We start from the raw sequence: 25,306 nt of genomic DNA, 5'->3' as shown, positions 1-25,306 counted from the left end.
CCGATACCAACAAAGCCAGAGTCTGCTTGCCCCAACCCAGCGAGAGCAACATTCACTTCTGTAATTGCTTCCTTATGTAAAGGACATTGAAAAAAAACACTGAGGGATACACAGTATTTTCTGATGGAGTGGTAAGTAGCTTTCCTCTTTCTTACAGAATTTATGAGCTGGAATTTTCTGAATGAGTCATAAGCACTTTATGATGTATTCACTTCAGGATTAAAAATAAATTGTCAAAATACCTTTATTTTACAGCTCTGCTCTGAAAACTGACCGTGTAAATATGCAATCAGCTGTGTTAACTTCACTGTAATTTCTTTGTCTATATGCGAGATTATGTGTTAACTTTGATATCAGAAATAAGTTTTTGTTCTTGCTATAATTTTCTAACAAGTTGAGGAGTGAGATGGGCTTTCTTTGGCTTTTGCATCCTGTTCTGGGTATGGTGGCTGCTCATGTAGTGGATGAAGGTGACAGCTAAATGTTGCCTGCAGATCTGCCCACCCCTCACAGGCTTATTTCATGGCAAGGAAAAGCCAGTCCATATGTTTTTTTGCCAGTTCTGGGTCAGTGCTCAGGGAAGCAGCAGAATACCCCGGGTGAGAGAGGTGGGATCCAGAAGAAAAGCAAATAAAGCCTGTGCTCTTGCTGGAGAACCCCTCTCTGGAGGGGTGCCAGCGGCAGCTGCATCCCCTGTATGATGTCTTCTACACAAGTGAGTGGCTGGAGCTCCCATGGAGTGGTGACTCTGGGAATCTTTCAGGATCTCTTGGCCATGGAAGTAACCCTGTGACCTGATTCAGAACATCTTCTGTGAACCTCTCTAAACAGAGCAGAGGCTGGAAAGCTCAAACAAGGGAAAGACGGGTCTTGTCTTTCTCAAGTCCATTCTCCTCCAAGAAATACCTGCTCTTTCTTTTTTTCATGGTAGGTCTGTGCTCCTACCCTAGATTCTGCCTAAAATGCCTCATTTCAGACATCTCAGGCTTTTAAAACAGGAAGCAGCAGGTGTTCAGAAGCCTTCCGAGATACATCTGCTGAAGGCTTTGTCTCCCACTTAACTGACTTAGGTTCTTGCCTTTCAGAAAAGTTATTTAAAGCACAGAGGTGGGAGTACAAGCTGTTTCCTCCATACACCTCTGAAAGCTGCATACACACACAAGCTGAGATGTAAAACTCATGTAATGTCTCTTTCTGGCTTCAATACATACCTTATCTATTTATATGGGTACGGCTGTGCTTGTCAGACAGCAGTGTTATTCCTCATGACACCACAGTGCATGTAAGCAGATCTGTTAAGACCACTGTTTATTCATAAGGGGTGGGTAAACCCATGAGTTGTGGCTGCTGTCAGAGGTCTCAGTATTAGGTGGTGAAGCAATATTGCATCATCTGGTGGTGCTGGGGCTTGGCAGAGGAAATGAAACAAGACAGAAATAGAAACGTAAAGAAAAGGAGAGCACACTTCTAACAAGGCCTCTAGTCTAGCAGACACTAACAGATTAGTATCCCTAAATATAAGGTACAGACAGAATTTTCTCAGTCTCCGAAATGTACTCTCACCAAAAATAAGGAGTCTAACTGTCTGCCCATAGGCTGCTCTACGTCAGATCTCTGAACTGCACTGCTGTTCTCATTGGCAATTATGCTACTGCCTAGACAGTTATTTCTCTTAATATCTGAAAACTGGCTCTGCTGTAGGCTTTCTTGTTGGTGCATTCTCCTGATCTTTTCTGGCAATATACCCTTAACCTTCTCCAAAAGCCTTAACAGATGGCTTTATCAGACTGCCCAGATCACCACATTTGCATTATTTTGGACCAGAGCAGAAGATTTAGTTCCAAAGTGCTGGACCCATGTGGGAATTTTTTGCATGAGGAGGATGGGAATCCCATTCAGATGCTGGGGCTGCATCTGTGACAGCAGTTCATCTGCAGGAGACAGTACTTCATCACAGTGAGGTACTTTGCTAAGTAAATAGCTATCCTTGTACTGGAATACAGAGCTTCTTTCTTTACAGACAAATCAAAATCTTGACGGACAGGCAGCACAACTAAAATGAATTAAAAACTAGATTCAGACTTGGCAGTTTACATACCTGCTTCACAGAAATGAAAAGGTAGGAAAAGCAGGGAAACAATAGGATGGGAAGGATCGACCTATATGCACAAAATGAGGGCAGCATTATGCTGTGGATAAGCTTCATCAGATGGCAGTCTGTTCTGTATAGATGGTCCTTCATAAAGTATGTCCACAAGGGTCAGTTAGAGACAAACATGAGAGCATCAGCCAAGTAAAACAGCTGGTACTGTCAGACAGCATGTGTATTTTAGGATTCCTTGAGTTATCATCACAAATATTACTCTACCTATAAAATGCACATCTCCATACATTCCTGCCTGTAGTTGAAAGACAGAGTTTTCCAGCGAACTTTTGTGCAACCTCTTTAGCCTTTTCTCTTTTGCAACGTGAAGCCTGAACTTCAACAGGGGAGGACGTGGATGAACCCAGTTTAGGTGGGACTGTCCTCATCCACCTTGGAAGGCAGCAACCAAAGTGCTGGTCAGAGCCTGCTCTTCACATGACATGCTCTCTCGTGTCTCAGCTCCATGGGAAAGCCAACTAGTCTTTGAACTGCAGTTCTGCATGCCAAAACATGCAGCAGTACCTGCCTCTGCTCCAGCTAGATAGGTGTGTGAGACAAATTTTTAATGGCTCTTATTTTTGCCTGTAAAATTTGACAGATGGAGAGATCGTGCTTTCCAGAGCATGCAGGATACAGTGATCCCAAGTACACTGGTCAGACTAATGTACCTCCAGGCTTTGTTAATCCTGGCTGCCTGCAGGGCGTACAGCTGGATCTCTTCATAGTTGTTCATCTGGCTGTCTATCAGCTACTGGAGAGACATAGCCCACAATGCTCATCTCCTGAACAACATTCAGAGTCTCTGATGCATTTCAGAAGCTAGAGGAAGTCTTCCTAAATTCACATAATGAGGCAGACATACAGGAGCCTTGTGTTTCATTCCAGCAGCAAGCAATTGTTCTTCCTTGTGAAGCTGATGTATCTTCCCAGTATTTTTCCCACATACTTTCAATAATAAAATGCTTTATCTGAGATGGAATAATTGTCCTCCTTGAAGAGGATCACCTAGATCCAGATACACCAGATGCTGCAGTGTTTCCAGAGTACATCAGTGCCCCAAAAGCACCTGGTAGGGAGATGGGAATAAGGATACAGACATGAGATGTACATAGGAAGATACTAGAAGAGGGTTCCCTTTTCTGGTCTCAGATGACCCAAAATACTCCAGATAGTCCTTGGACTCTTCCTGGATTCCACAGAAGAAAACAGTCCATTCCATCAGGAATGCCCTCCCTTCATGGAGGAGTGACTGATATTAGGAATGTGTGATGAACCTGAATAAATCAGTAACTTTGAGGGCAGTGTTTTTAAAATCTCTCAAAGAGAGGTGATTAGCCTGATGGACTACAGAAGGTCATTTAGCAGAGGTGGCTTTAGGCATGGAAGTTGCTGGTCGTGGGATAGCACTGCAGATGTGTAGGAAGCACATCCTTAAGAATGAGGATGGTGAGGACTTGGGTCAGTGCCATGAAGCTAGACCTGAGGAAGGGCAATCTGCTGGCATACTGCTGCATAGTGCCTTGGGCATCAGCACCTGCACAGAGAATGCAGCCTCACAGACTTACAGCCCTTCAGAAAGAGAACCCCAGAAGAATCTAACAGTCTGTATTTTGATGGACTGAGCAGTGGAGATGGCAACCACACTTTGGTTCATCCTTTCCTTTATTTTTGCCTCTGTTTTGAGTCATGGGCCTCAAAGTGTTTGTAGATGAATGAGATCTTTGCAAAGTTGTTGCTGGGACTTCAGGAGTTGAGGGTGACGATCCAGAAGTGTGCTAGTGAGAGGAAGCAGCCCTTAAGACCATGGCTTGGCTGTGGTGTGCTCAGTCCATAGGTGCCTGTGTTAATAGCTTAGCAAAGAACAGGGTTGTCTGAGCTTGTTTAACTTTGAGTCCACTTAGATAAACAACAAGATGCTCAGCGTTGTGTCCATCTGCTGCAAATGAAGACATACCAGAAGCCCACTGATCTAAAATCCCAAATTTGGCTTGCAAAATATTTCCACTGCTCCAGCATGAGTAATATGAACTAGCCTGACCAAAACGGAACATAAAAGGTATGCAGGCCAATCAACTACACAAGCTAGCCTTAACTAACAATAACATTCTTTAAGTAATGCATGGCCAATGCACTTGAAAAAAAAATAAAAAAAGCTGGATTTGATGCAGGGTACATTTGCAAGGGTGACAGTCCTTGTGCTGGCAGTCATTTCAAAGGGATTCAGCATTACCCCATTATCCAGCTTTAGTTCCATGAAAGAAGGAACACAAAAATCAAAGATTCTCTTCACTAGTGACTGGGGGGAAAAAAGCTGTTTGAGTTAGTCTGATAATCCCATTTAAGCAAATAGTGTATGTTGAAACTGTGGATTTCTGAGATAAGCATATCTGTCACGGGCCCTGCAGCTGGGGGGAGGGAAGGGCTTGAGTTTGGGGAGATATGTGGGCATCTTCTGGTGCTGGGTACATGCCAGGAAATTGAACCCAAGGTTGGATTCAGCCACATAAAAGGTTTCAAATCTGTCTTTGGAGGTGTCTTTCTCCCCAAGCTGACACTACAGTGTGACTAGGCCAGGAGCTCCAGCTAAATGCATCAGGTTAGCTGTCACAAATGCAGGCCTTCCAACAGCACTGCTGGCCACAAGGGTAAGTTAAATGAACTCCCTGTGCCTTCGCTGGGCCTGGGCTTCGGTACCAAACCGCTCTGAAGTGCCATCCACCAGAGCCATACCCCACACCTCGGTTTTCTGCCCTGGCAATATAGCTGGGCAGGCACCTACTGTTCATCAGCACAACAGGGCCCTGCCCGTCCCTCAGTGCCCAGGGAGAGGTCAGTAATTAACAGCAATGATGGCCTGGACAAAGGCGTTTCCCTTTTGGTCGCGCTCCTACAGATAAACTTTTGCTCTTCAGAGGCGCCTCCCTCCCGCCCACGTCACCGCCGCAGTGTGACGTCATCACCCTCCGGGCACTGTTGCGTCACGCGGGCTGGGGGCGGCCCCGGTGTTGTGGTGACACCTGCCGGGCGGGAGCGGCGCGGCGGCGGCAGCTGCGCTGGGCAGAGGGGCGGGTGCTCGCGTAGGGCTGGGCCCGGCGGGCACTTGCTTCGTACGGTACGCTGCTTCCCATCTACGCTGCCACCGGGCAGGTACGGGAGCCTGAGGTGCTGCGACGGCAGTGGAAAGCAGGAATCACGGAATCACAGAATCACAGAATGGTTTGGGTTGGAAGGGACTTTAAAGCCCACCAGCCCCAACCCCCTGCCGTGGGCTGGCTGCCATCCACCAGCTCAGGCTGCCCAGGGCCCCATCCAACCCGGCCTTGGGCACCTCTGGAGATGGGGCATCCACAGCTCCTCTGCAGCTGTGCCAGGGCCTCACCACCCTCCGAGTAAAGAATTTCCTCCTAATATCCAATCCATATCTTCCCTCTTTCAGTTTAAAACTGTCTGCTCTTGTCCTAACATTGTAAAGAGTTGCTCTCCAACTTCTTTCCAAGGTCCCTTTAAATTCTGAAAGGCCACAATGAGGTCTCCCTGGAGCCTTCTTTTCTCCAGACTGAACAACCCCAACTCCCTCAGCCAGTCTTTATAGGAGAGGTGCTGCAGCCCTCTGATCATCGTTATGGTCCTCCTCTGGACCCGCTCCAGCAGCTCCACATCCTTTCCATGCTGTGGGCCCCAGGCCTGAACACAGTACTCTAGATGGGACTTCACAAGGGCAGAGCAGAGAGGGAAGGTCACTTCCCTCTCCCTGCTGGCCGCTCCTCTTTTGATGCAGCCCAGGATGCTGTCAGACTTCCAGGCTGCAAGAGTGCACTGCTGGCTCACGTCCAGCTTTTTGCCCACCAGGACTCCAAGGCTTTTTCTGCTGCTCTCAACAAGTTCTTCTTCCAGACTGTACGTGTATCTGAGATTGCCAAAAGCTCTGCCTTTTGCCTAGGAGTTTTGAAGCATTTGTCATCATCCTTCTTGTTTTTCATCTTCCTGAGAAATAAAACAGGAAGACTAAGAGTTTTTATGAGCCAATTTTGGGAGTCAGTGGACCTGTGTACGCCTCAAAGCTCCACCACAAATGTCTCATGTGATTCAAAGGAAGGTCTTGGGCATTCTGTCTCTGTGTGCATCTCCTTCACTCATGGGGTATGGATGGTAACACTGATCTCCACAGTCACCCACAGTGTTCTTGTAATTTAAGATTCTTGGGATATGGAAATGCAAAATATTTGCGTTATGGAATAAAGTTGGCAACATGGTTTTCGTTCATCTGCACTACAATTACACGTGCCATCTGAAATGAGCATTGGCAGAGCTTTCCCATCACACCAAGTCCCATGTAGTCCCTTGAGCACCTAAAGCAGCTCTAGACATGCCGTGACAGAGAGGAGCAGGACAGGAACAGGAGTAACTACTGCCACGGATGGGCTCAGTGTGAGCGCTCAGTCTGCTCAAGGAGCTGTCCGCTGCCCACCAGGATTTGAGTCCAGGCACTGCTGGAGCTGAGCAGACAGCTCATGATGAACATGTCAGGTGTGGGCCTGGGATCTCTAATGGATGGTCAGAGGGCTGCAGCACCTCTGCTGTAAGAGGAGTCTGTGGGAGGTGGGGTGTCTGGAAAAGAGGCATCTTCAGGCAGACCTCATCGTAGCCTTCCAGTACTTAAAGGGAGGACCTAAGAAAGATGGAGAGAGCTTTTTATGAGGATCTGTAGTGATAGGACAAGGAATAATGGTTTTAAACTACAAAGATGGTAGACTTACATCAGATATAAGGGCAAGGAGGCACTAGCACAGGCTGCCCAGAGAAGTTGTGGATCCCTGGAGGTGTTCAAGGCCAGGTTGTATGGGATTTTGGGCAAACTGGTCCAGTGGGAAGTGTCCCTGCTTATAGCAGGGGGGCTGAAACTAGTTGGTATTTAAGGTCCCTTTCAACTCAAACCACTCAGTGATTCTATGATTCCCAACTTTACAACTCCTCTGCTGGAGTTACAGCTGAGGGTGAGTGGCAAGGCTCACCTGTCCAGGGGCTCCATGCAGACCAGTGACACTGCTGACATCTTAAGGCCACTATCATGGGTCTCTCTCACCTAGGGGGTTGGTCTGAAAGCAGCATTAATGCAGCCTCTGGATTTGTTGTTCCTTTCCATCAGCTCCATGCTCTCCCTTATCTATGCTGTACAATGTCTAGATTTGATGAACCTATGTATTTTCTTTATCCTGATATCAGATAACCACTCCAAGAATGAGTGGTATTACAAATATCAAACCTGCCATGTGTGACGCAGGTTTGATATTCAACAGTGTTACAATATGCACCCACCACCATCTGTGATAGAACATTATCTGTCGGAATGTGGAGGACGGCAAAACCCTTTGCCCTTATAGCTCCAGCAGATCTGATGGGAGACTGATGAGCCAGCTTCTACTCAAACTCATAAGCTGACAGTTATCCCTGATGCAGGAAAGCAGAGTACAGGGCAAGGATATTATTAAATTCAAATGTGAAGATCCCAGTCAAGATATCAGCAGAAGGGATATAGCAAATATTACTGAGTTTAGTAAAAGAAGCCAGATGATAATGAAACATAAATATTTTTCCAGTAATGTGAGGTAGCGATCGTTATACTTGATCCAAAAAAGAAAAAACATACAAACAGCACTGCATGCTGACCAAGGGGAATTGATATTTTAAAAAGGAGAAGTCACAGCTCCTGGAGAACAGAGTGAAGTTGAACAGCATGCAGACTGTGTTGATGAGTTTCAAACATGGTTTGTCCAGAGTGAATGGAATATTTTAAGAAACTAATGTGAAGTAGAAATTAAAACCTTTGGACCTCCATTAATAATCTGTAGTTAAATTTAGAATAATCCCATAACTAAAACAAAACAAACAAACAAAAAAAAACAACCCACCTTGGATTAAAGTATTTTCCAGAAAGTCAGCATAGGCGGGTAGAAGCATGACTTGACCAATGGAGCTGGTGGTGTTATTCCCTCTCCCTACCTCACTGTCCTCAGTCTGTCTGGCCATGGGCAAGGAACCATGTTTGCTAAGTGGCAGGTGGTCTCAGTCCTTCACCAGTTAGGATAAAAAGCAAGCAAACAAAAGTAATTGCCAGCTCTAGTGAGAGCAAGACAATTTATTTCCAGCAGGAAGAGCTGGAAGTCACTGAGTATCTCACTGCAAGGGGCTGCTGGGAGGTGTGGCTCTTGGGCACTCACTTTGTGGTCTGAAGCTGTAGAAAAGCTGACTGTGAACTTTGTCTTCTTCCAGAGTAAAGAAAGAGTAGAAAGCAGAGCAGAGAAGCTGGTTGTTGCCCTCTGGAAAGAGAAAATGTCTGGAGAGTATACTGATGGGCCAAAGGCAGGATGGCTGTGCCTACAAAACTAGTGAAGCAAATGTCATCTGTATTGGTGCTGCATGCAGTGACCTCCAAAGACCTAACATGAGAAGGAAGGAATTTATACACAAAGGTGAGGTTACAGCATTGGTGCTGAGCAACAGGTGGCTAGTAGGTGCATGACTCATTTGGGCTGGGCAGAGATCATAACACAGCAGGGAAGGTCTCATGCTTTCGACTGGTAAGAATTCAGGTGATGGCATTTTAGACTGCAGCTGAGGAATGTTGAAGCTGCATCAGGGAAGAGTCAGGTTGGGTATTACAAAAAAGGTTCTTCGCCAGAGGAACATGCTCCCCAGGGCAGTGGTCATGGCCCAAGGTGCTGGAGTTCAAAACGCATTTAGACAGTGCTCTCAGACATAGGGTTTGTATGGTCTTGGGTGGAGCTAGGAGTTGGACTCAATGATCCTTGTGGATCCCTTCCCACCTGGGATGTTCTTTAATTCTGTGTAGTGCTGTGAAGTAGGGCATATTCATTTCCAGTTCTCTTACTACTGTTTGCCTGATGATCACTATAAGACAGTGTGCTATTTTCTGTTTTGTATTTGCTATCTTGCATCTTTTGCAGGATCATTCAGCAGTGTGTCACACAACCATTCATTAACAAACTCAGTGTTAATAAAATAACTTTGATTACTAGAATATTTGCTGGCAGGCAGCTGCAAATAGCTACAGATGTGTATGCTGAAATCAAAACCAGATTGGAACTGTTTGGCATTAACTGAAGCACAGTATCCTAAGGGTAGCCTTAGTTTCAAAGCAACACTGAGTGTAGGGAGGTTTTCTGTGGAAAGCCCAGGACACACTTGCCCATCCTGGCTCATGGGATGCCCAGTTCCAGAATTTTCCTGTGGCTATGCTGATCATAGCAAGTGACAGCACAGAGAAGGAATGAAGGTTAGTGGTATGACAAGAGGCAAGAAGGAGTGTTTCCACAAGTAACCAGGGCAAATATCTGTACATCATTGGCACTGGCTGGGGCCCATTGCGTCAAAAATCTTCAGGGAAGTGAAAGTGGTATCTGTCTTTGTCTCCTTTGCTTTGTGGTGATCCTGATGTCCATTTATCTTCGTGAAAGGTGATGACTGTATCATTTCTGGACTGTGTATTTTTTCCTGCTTGCAATGGATCCAGAATAATTTTCTTGTGTCACCTCAGTACAACTGATGCTTGCTCAGTGAGAGAGTACATTGTACCTGGATGCCTACAAAAAGATGAGTGCCATCCTGGGGCATACACACCCAGGATGTGAATTTTAAACACATAAATTCAGAGCAACTGAAACTAGAAGGTGAAGTGTTTTTTTAGTTGAATAGTTAGACATTTTCCATGGTCATGGAAAAATCTTCTTTTATTCTTTTTTTCCCCTTTCTTTCTTATTTCCCTTTCTTGTTTCCCTGGCTTTGTTTTCCCTGGGCCCCTGTCTCTGCCATGCTTTGCATCCTCAAATTAGGTCCATCCTGTTGCAGTATCCTTCTGAACTATAATTTTAGCTAGGCCTGTAGTGTTAATCATCATTTCATCATCACCAGTACAGTAACTGCCACTTCGTTCCTGGAGGAGGGCTGGCATCTCCAGGATGTTCTCTGAGCTTAATCCTGGGGACACAAACAAACCTCTTGCTGGCATATCTCACTATCAGGTCACGAAGATCTGATCATTTAATAATGCCCAGGCAGCCAGGAAGGCCAACCATATCCTGGGATGCATCACGCTTGGCATTGCCAGCTGGTCAAGGGAAGTGATTGTCCTGCTCTACACTGCACTGGTGCGACCTCACTGTGTGCGGTTTTGGGTGCCACAGTACAAAGAGGACTATTAGAGAGTGTCCAAAGGAGGGCTGCAGGGATGGTGAAGAGTCTGGAGAGGAAGACATATGAGGAGCAACTGAGGTCCCTGGATTTGCTCAGCCCAGAGCAGAGGAGCTGAGGGGAGGCCTCATGGCACCTGCAGCTCCTCACAGGGAGTGGAGGAGCAGCGCTGAGCTCTGCTCTCTGTGACAGCGACAGGGCCCGAGGGAACGGCATGGAGCTGTGTCAGGGGAGGGTCTGGCTGGGTATCAGGAAAAGGTTCTTCACTAATAGGGTGGTGGGCATGGGACAGGCTGCCCAGGGCAGTGGGCACAGCACTGAGCTGCTGGAGTTCAAAAAGTGTTTGGACAATGCTCTCACACATATGATCTGATTTTTAGATGGTCCTATGTTGAGCCAGGAGTTGGACTTGATGATCCTTATGGGTCCCTTCCAATTTGGGATAATCTATAATTCTAAGAACAGTCCTTGGTAGATTATTTTCAGCCATGAATTTGTCTAATTGTTCTTTGAATTATGTTAGCTTTTGAATCCCATGGCATCTTGCAATCAGTTCCGCAGCTTAATTGTGCACTACATAGAAAAGTGTCTCTTTTGTTTGCCGCTTGAGGATTTGATTTTATGCCTTCTAGGTCTTAAATTATTAAAGACGGTGCATAACCATTCCCCGTTTGTCTTTCCTATGCACTCATGATTTTATATCTCTGCCATAAACCTATTTTCTGCAGGCTAAAAGTTCAAGCACTCATTTCTTGTAATGAAACAACCCCTGTCAAGTTTCTTCCTTGCACGTTTCCTAGCTCTGCTATACCAAAGCTATTGGTAAGGACTGCATATTGTATTCAAAGAGGTGCACCATGGATTTGTGGTCACATACTGTTATTTTCTACTGTCCTCTCTTCTCTTATCCTTTATGAATAACACTTATTTGCTTAAATAATGTGTCAGCTTGACTTTTTGCCCTTGGAGAGAGGAAGATGGTGTCTGATCCACAGCTTGCTATATTTCACCAAAATATTTACAAAGTGTTGTGATAATAGATGCTAGAGAAGAGGTACTCTCAACACAATATCCAGGGCTACACCAAAGCCAAGGAATTCAAACACAGGTACAGAAAGAGTTTGCTCCTTACTGGCTGGCTATAATCAATCTTATTTCAGGAACTTTGCTTTAATATTTTGCAAATACACACTTAGCAAAGGGATGATAGTGGTGTATGCTGCTGCCTAGCTGAAATTACTGCCATGGTGCTTTCCAAGGTGTTGCAATTGCAATGTAAGGAATGCCACAGCCTTATAGAGGCATCACATCTTTTGTACAATGTTTATGAAGCTTGGAAGAATGCTGCCACCAAGAGCAACTACAAACGTTTCTTTGAAAATGGAATGACTGAACCACAGGTCTCTGATTAACCCACTGCAATGTATCCAGTTTCACCTTTCAGCTCCAGTTTTTCTTAATGCCTTTGGACCCGTGCTGTGCACTAGATACATTTAGTCCTTGAGTTTGTGGAACTAGTAATGCAGTCTGTTTCTTCATGAAATTAAGTCCTTCTGGACTGTCGTCCTTAGCTTTTCTGTTGATCTCCTTAAAACTCTTCACATTCTCCTTGCAATTCTTTCCAGACTAAGCTAAACCCTAGCTGCTGAATTTTCCAGAGTATGTTTGTTGCATCGTAGATCCCTGAAGCTCCCAGCCACGTGATGTGAATGCTAAAAATTCATGTGGGTTACAGGAAGCCTGAATGCACTCATTGGCAAGAACTCCTCTGAAGGTTTAAGAATTCCCAAATTGAAACTAGTTTGTGGCAAGAGGTGAGGGTAGAGATGAGGAGAGCCTGTGCTACAGGCAAGCTGCTGGGGTAAGCTTAGCGTCTGTGGTCTTGTCCTGGTTTCAGCTGGGACAGAGTTAATTTTTCCTTCTTAGTGTCTGGTGTGACTATGAAGACTATAGCAGGTCTTGCCACTGGCAAGTTTTGCATATGTCTCTCTGTGAGCTCTTGTTTGCTTCAAAGCAGCAGCACTCCATCTAATATGAATGCTAGCCCAGCTGCTGGCCACCACTTGCCACCACTGAGGTTAGAGGACCTTCTCTACATCAGCATCCAGTGCAAGTAAGCAGAGGGGGAAGGGGGCATGCAGGAGAAAACTGGAGGTTTTTACTTGCACCTTCACAATCCTTGCACAAGGAAAGAAAAGAGGTGCTGCACCACAGCCCCACCATTTCCATCTTGCAGTTGTATTTGCACCACTTCTGTTACCACTGCTGAACCTCCACTGAAAACACCTCTGAGTACTCAGAACAGATGGACCATGATTGTCTACCATGTCAAACAGCAAGAGCCAAGATGCACACTTGATACAAAGCAACTCATCCTTTGTCTGTAACAGTGGAAAGGAATGGCAGGAATTGGTAACAAGTGGAAAAATATGAAAAAAAAAAAAAAGAGAGACTGTGAAAACGGAAACGGATTGAGAAAAAGAGGAATGTGTGCAAAAGAAACCACATTAGAAACAGGAAATTAAAGGTGAATGGGTTTTACTTGTGGCAAATAAAGGAGGCAATAGCTGGAGGGAAGGGAGAAGCATCAGCTCAGAAGGGTAGCGATACTCATGAAAGAGCTGCATCACCTGCATTGCTGTCACCATCAGCTCCTGGCTCACCTTCATGGTGTCTTCGAGAGTTCTGCATTTCAAATTCAGAAGCTGTTAGACTTGGTGAAGTATAATTCCATGTCAGCTAATCTTGGGCAGGGGTCTTTGTCCTGAAAATATTTTCAAAATTCCAAAAATAGTTTATCTTGCTGCAGACATCAGGATTTTCAGAGTGGTTACATCAGTGCTAATGAGCTTCAAAACACTAAAGGAACCCTGTACAATACTAGCCAGAGTGTGACATAACTTGTTTGAAAAGCAAAAATTATTACGGCAGAGCTGGAAGTCAAACATGGATGTGCCAAACAAAGAGTAGCTTTTGTCTGTACTAGGAGCTATATATATCCAAAGGGTGTTCCAGTGAAAACTCTTTTACCTAGCTTTTCTAGGTTCGTTCATCTCTAATATCTATCTAGGCACATGCCATACTCTCAAGATAATGCCTTTTTACTGGCCATAACTAAATGGTGCATTTCTGGATCAGAAACTGGAGATGTTATTGAAAGTGGAAATAATGAGAGACTTGAAGAAAAATATGAGCTGGTAAGTGACTTCTAGGAAAGCTAATGTACTGGAAAATAGCCCATGAGGAGAGACTGGAGAAGCTTGCGCAGGAAACAAACTGGTTAGGCAATAAGCAACATGTTTACGCTACAGATCTCTCTATTTCTGCTTTTAGTATCACGTTAATGGATGGAGGACAATTTAGAGACTGTCTGAAAGAAATGATCTTGATTGAAAGCATATTTTACACCTGTGGTAGAAATAATTTCACTTTAGTGAGGACTTCTAAAGATTATCTATCTAATCTAGTCATAAAATTCTTCTAAAATCAGTGGAGATAAATGGCTGAAATGCCCATATCCACTGTGACAGCTAGCGTACATCAGACAGTTCAGCAATTTGAAATGCGCCTGATTTATATTGCCATCAGGCAAGCCAGTTCTGCCTCTGTATTCTACTTGTATTTCTCTGCTTAATTTCTAACCCATTCCTAATCCTTCCACTTCTCTGTAATTGGCCAACTCTCCATCTTCACATATTCCAACCTCTCCTAGAACAAGAACATTCTGCTGGGAAGTTTCTGCCTGTGGGGAAAGCTATTCTGTAGCTCTTTGCTTTGGTGAGAAAGACTGTAGATTTTTTTTTTATTTCATTCAACTACAGATTGTATCTGGCAATTTTCAATGGAACCATGGTTCAACTATTCATTATCAACATTTTTTTGCAGCAATCTTGGACTCTCAGCTTTTCCATTTTTTTCTATTGTTTCTTTCCTGATTTATTTTTCCTTTGCTATTATTATTTATATGACATACACACATGAAGATCTGCATATTATGATATTCACTTTGTAACTGAATCATTCCACTCTGTGACCACTGTGGGACAAAACAAGGCGTGCACCAAGCAAAGCAAATCTGTATTTTAATATATTAGTCACTGGAAGAAAGTGTTGCTTTTGGAAATACTGGCTCATTTTGGCAGGAAGCAAATGAGCAGGAATTTCAGTGATTCAGCTTTCAGTCAGGGAGGGACAATTAAGAAGATTTTGGATTAGGAAGAAGCTAGAAAAGAAAAAAAGAATACAAGGAATATGAAAGACAAAGTAGCTCTAATACATGTAATATGTTATGTTCAGAGTAAATGTAGTATTTCTCTGTTAGGATATGTCCGACTCATCTTTACAGTCAGGAGATTTAAGACGTTGGTCCTCATTTCAGGCAAGACTTGAAGTTAGCCTCTGGCATCTTCATTTACACTTCTAAATAATGACCACTTTTTCAAAGGTGATAGGACATTTGCAGATCTCATTGCCTGCAAGAGGATAATGAATGGCTTAGGCCATGAATTGCAAATGCGAAGCACTGAGCAGCTCGCTCCAGACAAAGCATTCGAGACTTTAACTTTAGTCTCCTAGTGTCAAAAACTTAAGGCTCAAAATGCAGATGTAAGAAAAAACTAATGGACAGTGAAAATGCTGGTTTAATTAGATGGCTATAATTAAACCCTTGCTCATTCTTATGTGAGTACTCTTAAATGCATGTAAGAATGGCTCATTGAGCTTAAATTGAATAGGAGCCAGCATAAAATAAACTGAAATAAAATACACATAAACTGGAGCAAGTGTCCGTACTAGAGTTTAGCATGGGCTTAATTAAATTAATAAAGCTGATACCACCACGATTTCTTATTTGGATGGACCTTCTAACGGTAAGATCGAGTGTGGATGATTTGTTAATTTTGATGACTTCTTTCACTTTCTAATGAAAGTTTGGGCTACTTGTGTGTATTGGAAAATTCTCAATGCGGCTGTGCATTGGTAACATTGATAATAAGCCAATGTGGGAATAAAAACACTAAGTAATTCACTGCAATTCCGAAAGATCATTTTTAAATTCTTGGAAACGAGCTATTCATCCACATGGAGATACTGGAGATTCACAGAAGATGAACTTGCCTTGAATATCATTGTCTTTCGAGGAGAGACTTAACAGTAATGCAGATCATGTAGAGGGCCAAGACCTCAGCTAGCACCAGTCACTATCTCTGTGTTGAAATGAAGATTATCTACAGCTATGCAGTATCTCTTCTTTCATTTTAAATTGTACAAACTAAAAGCACCGTTTTCAAAGCATTCTTTAAGGTTCCTATTTTTATTCTTTCTTTAAACAATATTCTCAAAATTCTCAAAATAATTAACGTGTTCCAATCGTCTAGTTTAGGTATTTATTTTGTGCTGAGGTAAATTCACAATAACTTTAAATTGGTTATAAGGAATGCTATCAATCGTTACTGAAACTCAAATTATTAAAATATTTTGAAAGCGAATACCAACCACAATCCATGGTTTTTGAACAACAATTGCACAAAATATATGAAATACATTTGAAATATACACATGAAATAAACTAAGTGTATTCAATGTATATAAGACGATACATCGGCAAATAACATGAGCAGAGTCTGGCAGGTTTCACGCCGGGGAAGGATCTCGGATGAATAACACGACCCGAAGCCAGGCGCTGTAGCCCGTTTCCTGCCTCTGTCACGTCCGCGCGCACTCTCCTAGCCCTGCGCATCCCTGTGCCGCGCTGCAGTGGGGCAGAGGTCCCTTAGCAAGAGCAATTTGGGGGTGAGCAGATCATCCTTCCGGGCTTTTGAAGTCCATGCCTAACTCAAAGCACAAAAGAGAAATTAAAAAGGAGGTGTTAATGCTAACAACCAACATCTACATAATAATTGAGGGCTAACAACCTTCACTGAAACAGAGATCAAGACCCTTTCCCACCTAAGGCGCCTGAAGCTCACTCCTCCGCCCCGTGGAGGTGCCAGGGCCGAGCTGGCAAGGGAACCGTCTCTACGCTTCTTAAAACAAGCACTGCCGGCAGAGAGGAGGGCAAGGTTCACGTGGACGAAGAAAACAAACTAGAGGAGCCTGACTAAGTAATGTCTAGCGACAGAGGAAAGCTGCTCTAAGCATCTGTTTAATAAAGCCGAATCCCTGTGACATAAAGAGCTGACCCAGCATGAATTCCCTTACTCTAATTCATTCAGAGCATTTTGAAGGGCAGCTTTCTCTCCACTGGCTTTATGTTGGATCGCCTATCGTGTCCTCTCTAGTCCAGAATAAAATATAAAACGAGTATAAACACTGCATTATATCCCGTGGCAAATTCAACAAAAAATCAATTGTGCACTCACACTGTTCTGCGCTGAATTTGTACTGCTTCATACTCTGGCAACACACGAATCTGGAAGAAAGCAAAGTGGAAGTACAGACTGGAGTGTATCAGGAAAAGAATTCTTAAACTCACACGAGTGGTCAGGCGCTGGAACAGCCTGCCCAGGGAGGAGGTGGAGTCACCGTCCCTGGAGGTGTTCAAGCAACATTTAAATGTTGTATTGAGGGACGTGGTTTAGTGGGGAAATACTGGTGGTGGGTGGATGGTTGGACTGGATGATCTTGGAGGTCTTTTCCAACCTTGGTGATTCTATGATTCTGTGATTCTATGTTCAACAACACGTGGCATCAAAGATAAGATCTAACCAATAAGGTCTTTAAATAATTCTTAGTAGACTTTAAACATAGTCTGCTTTGAGACAAGGGAGTGAAATTCACGTTTGATTTAACAGTCTTAGTACTTTAAATAGTACTGAGCCTCAGAAAATGCAGTGTGACCAATATTATAGAATGACATGGTCTATGATGCGTGAGAACCATGTTCTTGAGCAATGTATTTCTTATGCTGGAATTATATTCAGAAAGTATTACTAGCCTGATTTGTTATCTAATAATTTTACACCATTGATAACATACATTTTCAGATTAAAACCACACTGGTTGGTCCTGTATGGGAAAGTGCTGCAGAGCATTCTTTTATCTTATAAATTAGGATTATCATTTGACGGATGTACTGTAGGACTGTATTTTATACAGAAAGCAATAGAAAAAGTAGGAGAATGTCCCTGCATGCATTTTAGCGTCAGTAAAGAGAAGGGGGGCAAAAAAGGAAAGAAAAAAGCAAACTACAAATAAAAGAAAAATAATGAAAAGAAATAAATTGTTTACCTCTTTCTCAATCTGTGGAGAACTGTTGAGGTTGGCAGAGACCTCCAGAGATCATCTCATCCAGGCATGTCCAGCCCACAGCCCGCAGGCCGCACGCAGCCCGGCACAGCTCGCACTGTGCCCGTCCCCTGCCCCGCGCCATCATGGTGGCAGCTTTGCCCCACCCAGCAGCCCGGCCCTCAGCACCAGCCGAACATTGGTGTCCTATTGACTCTGTCTGGGCTGAAACCAAGGCATGGCCGTAGTGCAATGCTAACTCAAGTTATGGCAAACAAGTTTATGGATTTTGATACACTGGCTAAACACCGTCCTGTGAACAGCAAAGAATAGGAAGCCGTGCTTTCTGTTGTGATAAAGGAATTTGAGAATAGGTTTCAATATTGACAAAAAAACCCACCAATTTTTTTATTTACTTGTGACTCCATTTTCAGCTGACATAATTATATTACTTGCCAATTTTGCAATGGAATGTATAGAATTGAAATAAAAAACGTGATCATGTCTCTCTATCAGACTTTTGTAAGCCCTCTCTTACCAGAGAGAAATATCCCTCACTTCAGACCCACACTGTATTTGTGTCGTTGCTTTTTGGCAGTGCGTACAATTAGTGAACAATTATTTTGAAGGATGAGGTATAGAAAGAGTAAAATTTCATCAAAAATCTCTACTGAACACCTTGAGAACTCGCTGAACTGCAACAGCTGCCATCAAACCAGACTACCGTGTTAGTTTCACAAAAGCAAGGTCAAATATCTCACTAGCTTTTTATGTTCTTGTTGCTCTCTTTTTTATACCTTTCAATAAAATACATTAAAAATTAAAATAACTTTTGTTACTTATATATATTAACTATATCATATATTTAATGAGGGCTGCTCTGAAAGTAATGCCTCCTATTTTATGGTGTTAGCCCCTGATGTCAGAGGCAGTTGTTGGTGTCATGGCAGTAGAGGTTGAACCTTCCTGCCAATATCCCATTACATTTTGTAATGATGACAGATGACAGCAGAGGGGCAGTCTGACAAAATGGCATCTGACATGGAAGTGCACATGAAGCAAAGATGTGGAATTGGATTCCTCCATGCAGAAAAAAATAGCATCCACTGACATTCACTGATGCTTGATGAACGTCTATGGAGACCAACCAGTGGATGTAAGCACAGTGAGGTGGTGGTTGGTGTATTTCAGCAGTGGTGACAGCAACAGTGGGTCAACTCTGCTGGTGCACATTGCTACAAGCACAGCATGCAGGCTCTTGTTCATCGCTGGTGAAAATGCATAGCTAACAGTGGTGACTGTGTTGAGCATTTGTAGCTGAGAATTTACTCTACTAACAGTGTTATTGTGCTCTTCGTATCAGTTCTGGTTTCCATGGAGATAATTAGGAGGCATTATTTTTGGGGCAACCTTCATAGCTGTGGCGCTAGACAATTCCTCTTCACTCGCTGTAGCCCAGGCAAGTCAAAGGTTGAACAACCATGATCTAATTCAACCCCAGTGTTGAAAGCAGAGTCAGCGCTGGGTGTCCAGTTGAGTTTTGAACATCTCTGAGGATGGAGGGAGAGTCTACAACTTCCCTGGGCAACCTGGTCTTAATGTACAATAACCCTTACAGCAAAAACCCTTTTTCTTATGTTGCTATGTAGTCTGCTGACATTCTGTGACATCTCCTTTACCTAGTGATACAGATTCTCAACAGTGGCACATCTCATATGGGCTAAAAGACCACCTCCTGCTGCCCTAGCCTCAGTGAGAGGCCCCAGACATTCCCTGCAGCCTGCGACCTGCAGAACTGCTTCCTCCTTAGGAAGTTCCATCTGGAAGTTGCCCTAGAATAAAATGGATGGGAACAGAAAGAGGAATACGTAATTCTAAACAATCCCATTTATGGAAACATTTATTCTAGAAAAATAATGTTTTTTTTTTTTTCCTCCTGGTCTAGCATACACAATTTCCAAAAGATGCAGGCAGTATCTACGCTACTTGCCCTTATTGGATTTCTCACCTTAGCAGCTTCATTGGTGAAGGCAGTTGGTGCAGCTACCACTATGCCTCTCACTTCAGCACTGGCTTTCCAAACAGAGCACTGTGGTTTAAGTACTGCTACCTTGTCTACTGTAATGTTCTTTAACATCAGATGAACTACTTCAGGGGTAGAAAAGAGAAGATTTGGCAATATAATATAGTCAGAGCCAACATAATTGATTAAGCTGATGGCAAAAGTGAAATGAAAGGAGTAAGAAAAAAAAAAACAATATGGGAAAAAAAAAAAAACAGGATTATCAAGAAAAGTTTTCATGAACTTCCTAAAATTTTAGACTAAGAGTCCATTAGTGATCCTCAGCGCCGCAGTGACCACCAGTACAGCTACTACCAGCATTTATTAACACCAGGACAATGGTGATATGTGACACATATTCTGTACATAAGGGTTATGTACAGAATATAGAGATTACTTCCCAGAATGTGGAAACAAATGCTAAACAGCATCTGGTGAAATATCTTCTAGGAGTTCTTTCTGTATCACAAAGCACGCTTCTTGGTGCATTTTTATATTCACTATTGCTTTAGGGGATTTTTTGGATGTATCAAAGTCTTTTGCTAAAATGTTTGTCTTTTTTTTCTTTTCCAAACATTATTGTCAACAAATGTTATTAAAATAAAATGCTTATTTAAAAAAAATATGCATTTTCTTCCCCTGTGCACCTAATCACTCACCATTTTGAAAGAGTGTTTACTGAGGCTATGAACAAAATGAAAAATGAACATGCAATAATCAAAACTAGTGGAATACACTTTACCTCAGGCTCTGTCCTTGCAGGGGTTTCTGCCTGGCCATGGGTCCTGGTGGCCAATGGATTTTAAACTCCAGGCTCTTTTCTCTGAAAATGCTTCACTGATTTTCAGTTCTAAAATATGTTCTTCCAGCTGTTGCACCAGCAAGGCTCTGGGAAAGAAACACTACATTTTATTGCTGTGGTTGCCTTCTTCTCTTTTCCTATAGGTCTGTAGAATAGAATCAGCCATGATGGCCACCTCCAGGGTTCACTTAGTTTGGTGGGCTGTCTGTGTTAGAGGCCAGAAGAGGCAGGCAAGTGAGAGAGGGCAAGAATGGCGCAAACGTTGAGAGTTACCTTGCCTAGCCGTTGTCAGTTGTCTTCCAGGCTTTCCAAGACCAAGGGGATAGTCTTGTTTTTTGTGCATAAGAGGATCTTTGCCTTCTACTCACGTCTTCCACTCATTCATTGCTGTGAACGGTGAGCTCTGTAATATTTGTAAATCCTTCTCAGTGAGCTCATCTTTATATTCAGTATTGCGGTACAAGTTTCCAAGCTGGCACCCACAACTTTGCTGGAAAACGAACTCCACAGAGTAATTATGAGTCATCTGAAAAAAAAAGTACCTCTTTTTGGTTCTTTAAAAATTTTTGCTCTACAGCTTCATGTGTTTCCCTTTCATTCTCAGATTATGAAAGCTAAGACATAATAATTTCCAATCCGCTTTCTTTGTACTATCACAGTTTTATAAACCTTTATCATATTCCCCCTCAACCATCTGTTTTTTTCAGAATGAAGAGTCTTAGCTTATTTAGTCTCTATTCATAGAGAAGCTGTTCCAAATTTCTGCTCATCCTAGTTGCCCTTCTTTGTATCATTACTATATCCTTTTAGAGATGGCAGGACTAGAAACACAGTATCCAAGATCTGTGGAGGCACAATGGACTTGTATTCAGCAGTGCTGTTTTCTATTTTGCTTTCTTTCCCTCTCAGAGAAATTCCTAACATCTCATTTCCTTTTTTGACTGCAATTGCATCGGCAATTTTTTAAAAATGCACACTGGGATTCATATATATGTATATAAGAGTAATTGTTGGTTTTTTTTTTTTTTTTTAATAACTGATTGAGACACTATTTTTATAAATCACTTGCTTTTGTCTTTAATGGAAGTGTTTTCAGGAATTTTGCCAGTGCTCATCTGGGAACAGCTCAGAACAAGGAACTTGATGACTGTTGGATAACATCTGAAGTTGAGCTGCAGACACATGTGGACTTGCATGGTCACACAAGGTCTCCCAAAAGTGTGCTAAAGACATTTATGAAACAAAGTGTCTGAAGCAGACTGCTAGCTAATACAACCTCTCAACAGTAGAGGAAAAGATAGTAAGAAAGAGTGATTTTTTTTTTTTAAGAGTATTGGACAGTAAAAGATTGTGCTTGCTCTCTGGGTGTAAGAGCATAAGAACGTTAGAGAAAAATCCCCAGCAGCATAAGACTTAATATCCAGGATTTTTGGGTAAATCACCATGACTCAAAACTCTATGTGATCATGTGTACAGATAACAATTTAGTAGTTAGCAGCACTGTTTGATACTAGGCCAGAACTATTTATGAAATCAAACATCAATGCAGTAGTTTGTCAATTAATATTTTGTTTCCCATTCTTAAGAATTCTGTAAAGAAATTCTAGTGAATAAATGGAACAATAATTTTTTTCAGATTTTTTTTCTGTTTCAGTGTAGACATTCAATGTATTTTTAGAATAATAACTGTTAGAAACTAAGAAGATCTACAGAAAAATAAGTCATTGAGTCCATACGTGTGAGTCAAGCCATTTTAATCCATTTCTTCATTTTATTCTTCTGTTAAAGAAAGGCAATATTTGCTTACATAACTCAGGAGTGCTGTGAGCGATAATTAATGTGTATAAGCAGCAGTACGATTAAAGTGAAGAGCTATGTACTTCCAAAGGATTATTAATTTTATCATCATCATTAGTACTGCACTGAGCTATTGTAAATTGCTGAAAGAGCCAATTACTGTGGATTTTCTTGAGATGACTTTGTAAGGTATTAAAAGGAGAATGTTACACTGCAGAAATCTACAATGAAATTGTAAAACTGAGATTACATTCTGTGCTGTAAAATGGTATCATCCATACCAGAAGCAAAAATAATTTGTAAATGCTGATTAACACAAAAACATATTAATCTATCTTTTAACTCATAGATACAGTGACTCCTTCCCTGCTTGCTGAAAATCTCTATTAATGATTTTGAGTCATAAGCCAGAAATGTAATTTCAGGAAAAAGGTCATGGCCAATGACCTTGGCCAATGGCCAATAAGCAGCTGGATTCCTGAAGTTTAATGAGGGCCTACTGACCAACTGAGCTGCTGAATCTGACAGCATGGAAGCTCCCACCACTGGGAATGCGTGCCCATGCCACCTCCTGTGGTCCAGAGGGTGATGAGCTGTGGCTATCCCATGGCTGTGACCAGACACTCATGCTGGAGTGTGATGAACTGCAACACAGCTGGGTAAGAGATGCCTGGTACTAAGGCTTCCAGCTACGGGTTCTTATCCCTCGCACTGTAGGATATCTCTCTCAGGTAAAGCAATCTGCTGGCATGACCGGGTTCTGAAATGAGCTGTGAAATAAATCTGATTAAAAATGGCACCAGCAACTATTGTTTGGGGAAAGCATGTTTTTTAAAAATAGATCATTTATAAAGACATTTTGGAATATGGCTAAATCTCGAGATTGTCCCCATGAAGATTTAAAACAGTTTTGTCAATACCTACTTTAAATGGATATTTGGATTAATATTCTTGAGTTTCTCATGAGCACAAGCCAAATTATACCATGAAGAAAATTCACTTATTTCCACTGGCAGTAAGTAATAATTTCTTATACATAATTTCTGCCTCTTATTTGAGTAGCTACCCAGACATTCTAATTTAGGTCCTTGATGAGTTGAGAATAAAAGATTTCGCTATTCTAAACTGAGAGATTAATTACAGAACAAAGACTGTCTATGAAGAGAAATACTGTTATTCTTCATCCTTTACCAATGCTGAGAGAAAGTAATTAGGAGTCTAATCAAACCCCATGCAAGGTTCATAGGGAAGGTTAAACCACCTCTGACCTCGCTGCTATTTTACTTTTCTGGGTACTGGAAAGAGTGCTGGTTTAATTGAAACAATCCAGGAACCTGACAAGACACTCTTCCTGTGATAGCAATCTATGAATTATTGGAAAATACCATCTAGAGAGACAGTGGGGTTTGCAGCAGCTGACAAAGTTGTATTACAGAGCTGCCAGCACAGCCACGCCATGCAGGAATAAATAGTGGTGTGGACTCATTCAGTTGGTGATTTTCAGAACGGGCTCAACCAAGCAAAGATCGTTTTTTCTTTATGGGTTTCATTATTGGTCAGCTTGGTTGGGATGTGAAGCCAACCCCAGTGGTACTGTATTTCAATGTCTTGATGATGTTGTTGAGTTACTGACCAACAGGATCACATTAAAACCCTTCTGCAGCAACAGGACGGGTGTAATTAATTTGTGCGGTCATTGCATCATGTCTGTTCACCCGTTTTAGGTCAGATGGGGCATAAGGAAATTCAGACTGGATATGCATTAACATTTCTTTATTGTGAGGGTGGGCAAATATTGGAACGGGCTTCCTGGGGAGGCGGCTGATGCTCAAGAGGCATTTGGCCAACATCTTCATTAATATGCTTTAACTTTTGGGTAATGCTTAAGTTGGACAGGACTTGGCAGGTCACTGCCAAATGAACAATCCTGTTCTATTCCATTTTGTTATTTTCTTCTGCTTTCTTCTCCCTCTGGGGGATTTGCCCTTGGAAGCCTCTAACCAACCCCTACTTGAAGACATTTTGAGGAAGCAAACACCCTCCCCACTGCTCTGTGAAGCACCTTGCCCTTACAGCACATGGCACAGAGGTTGCATGGGGCCCCGCCACCACAGCCAAGTCTGTTGGCCCAGCTGCAACCTTGAGGCCACCAGAACTGAGCCCTGAGGGAAGGGGCTGCCAACTGGGCCACCCTACTGGACACAGGGTTGGAAATGGGTGGCGCGATGGAGCCTCCCTTGGCCCTTTGGAGCCTGCAAGAGCAGCAGGTAGCCCCAGGGCTCAGCCCAAAGCATCGCCCGGCCGCGGAGGGCGCTGCCCTGTGGGCGGCAGCTGGCGGCAGCTCCCGGCCGCCCCCTCGCGCCTCCACCCCGGGCCTCCCGCGGGGCGCCCGCAGCGCCCCCAACGGCCGCCTCCAAGTGCGGGAGGCGGAGCTCGGCCCCCGCGACGCGTTTCAAACGGGCCAACAGCCGGGCGCGGAGGGAGGGCGGGCCGGAGCGCAGTCCCCGCCTGGGAGTTTAAAGCGCCATTTTGTGCCGGGCGGTGGATATCGATCGTCGCTCCCTGTCGGGCGAGCGGCGGGGCGCCCGTTCTCTGCCCTTCTCTGGGCCTGTCTCCCCTGTCCCTCCGCTCCCATGACCCGCAGCAGGAAGCAGGCGGCGCTGGAGAAAGGAGCCGGCAAGATGAATCCAGAAGCGGGGAGCGCCGCGGAGGGGGCCCGGGCGACGGCAGCGGCAGCCGGGAACGGAACGGCGCCCGGCACCTGGGGGCTGGAGGGCGATTCGGAGAAAGTTGTGTACTCGCGTTCGCAGGTCTCTTACGCCGGCACCAAGGCGCTGGGCGACGCCCTCAAGCTCTTCATGCCCAAGTCCACCGAGTTCATGAGCTCCGACTCGGAGCTGTGGAACTTCCTCTGCAGCCTCAAGCACGAGTTCTCCCCGGTCATCCTCCGCAGCAAGGACGTCTACGGCTACGCCTCCTGCCGCGCCGTCGTCCCCGACCCGCCGCCGCCCTCGGCCGAGAGGCCCCGCCACCGCCCCGGCAAGCGGCGCCTCCCGCCCGCCAAGCG

At 43.7% G+C, this 25,306-nt stretch overlaps 1 protein-coding gene and 2 long non-coding RNA genes across 4 annotated transcripts in view; 2 read left to right on the top strand and 1 right to left on the bottom strand.

Moving 5' to 3' along the window:
- Nucleotides 5,132-16,885, top strand: LOC110392575. Of its 2 annotated transcripts, none has more exons than XR_002434487.1 (3): nucleotides 5,132-5,293; nucleotides 8,417-8,616; nucleotides 16,281-16,885. It is a non-coding gene; the product is annotated as an uncharacterized LOC110392575 (long non-coding RNA). The 2 variants fall into 2 exon arrangements; XR_002434488.1 differs by lacking the exon at nucleotides 16,281-16,885 and adding an exon at nucleotides 9,622-9,834.
- On the bottom strand, nucleotides 15,156-21,347 carry LOC110392576. The gene is made up of 5 exons (XR_002434489.1): nucleotides 20,716-21,347; nucleotides 20,383-20,528; nucleotides 19,587-19,726; nucleotides 16,714-16,763; nucleotides 15,156-16,182 (listed from the first exon to the last, which is right to left on the bottom strand). It is a non-coding gene; the product is annotated as an uncharacterized LOC110392576 (long non-coding RNA).
- The window catches only part of CCDC71L (coiled-coil domain containing 71 like), an 8,107-nt gene continuing 4,996 nt past the window's right edge, over nucleotides 22,196-25,306 (top strand). Inside the window, exon 1 of the mRNA XM_021384582.1 lies at nucleotides 22,196-25,306. Within this exon, the coding sequence (XP_021240257.1) occupies nucleotides 24,453-25,306 (854 nt within the window). The 5' untranslated portion in view covers nucleotides 22,196-24,452.

This window comes from Numida meleagris, chromosome 1 (genome assembly GCF_002078875.1).
Source record: "Numida meleagris isolate 19003 breed g44 Domestic line chromosome 1, NumMel1.0, whole genome shotgun sequence".
Taxonomy (NCBI): Eukaryota; Metazoa; Chordata; class Aves; order Galliformes; family Numididae; genus Numida; species Numida meleagris.
This window is presented reverse-complemented; position numbering and strand designations above follow the sequence as displayed.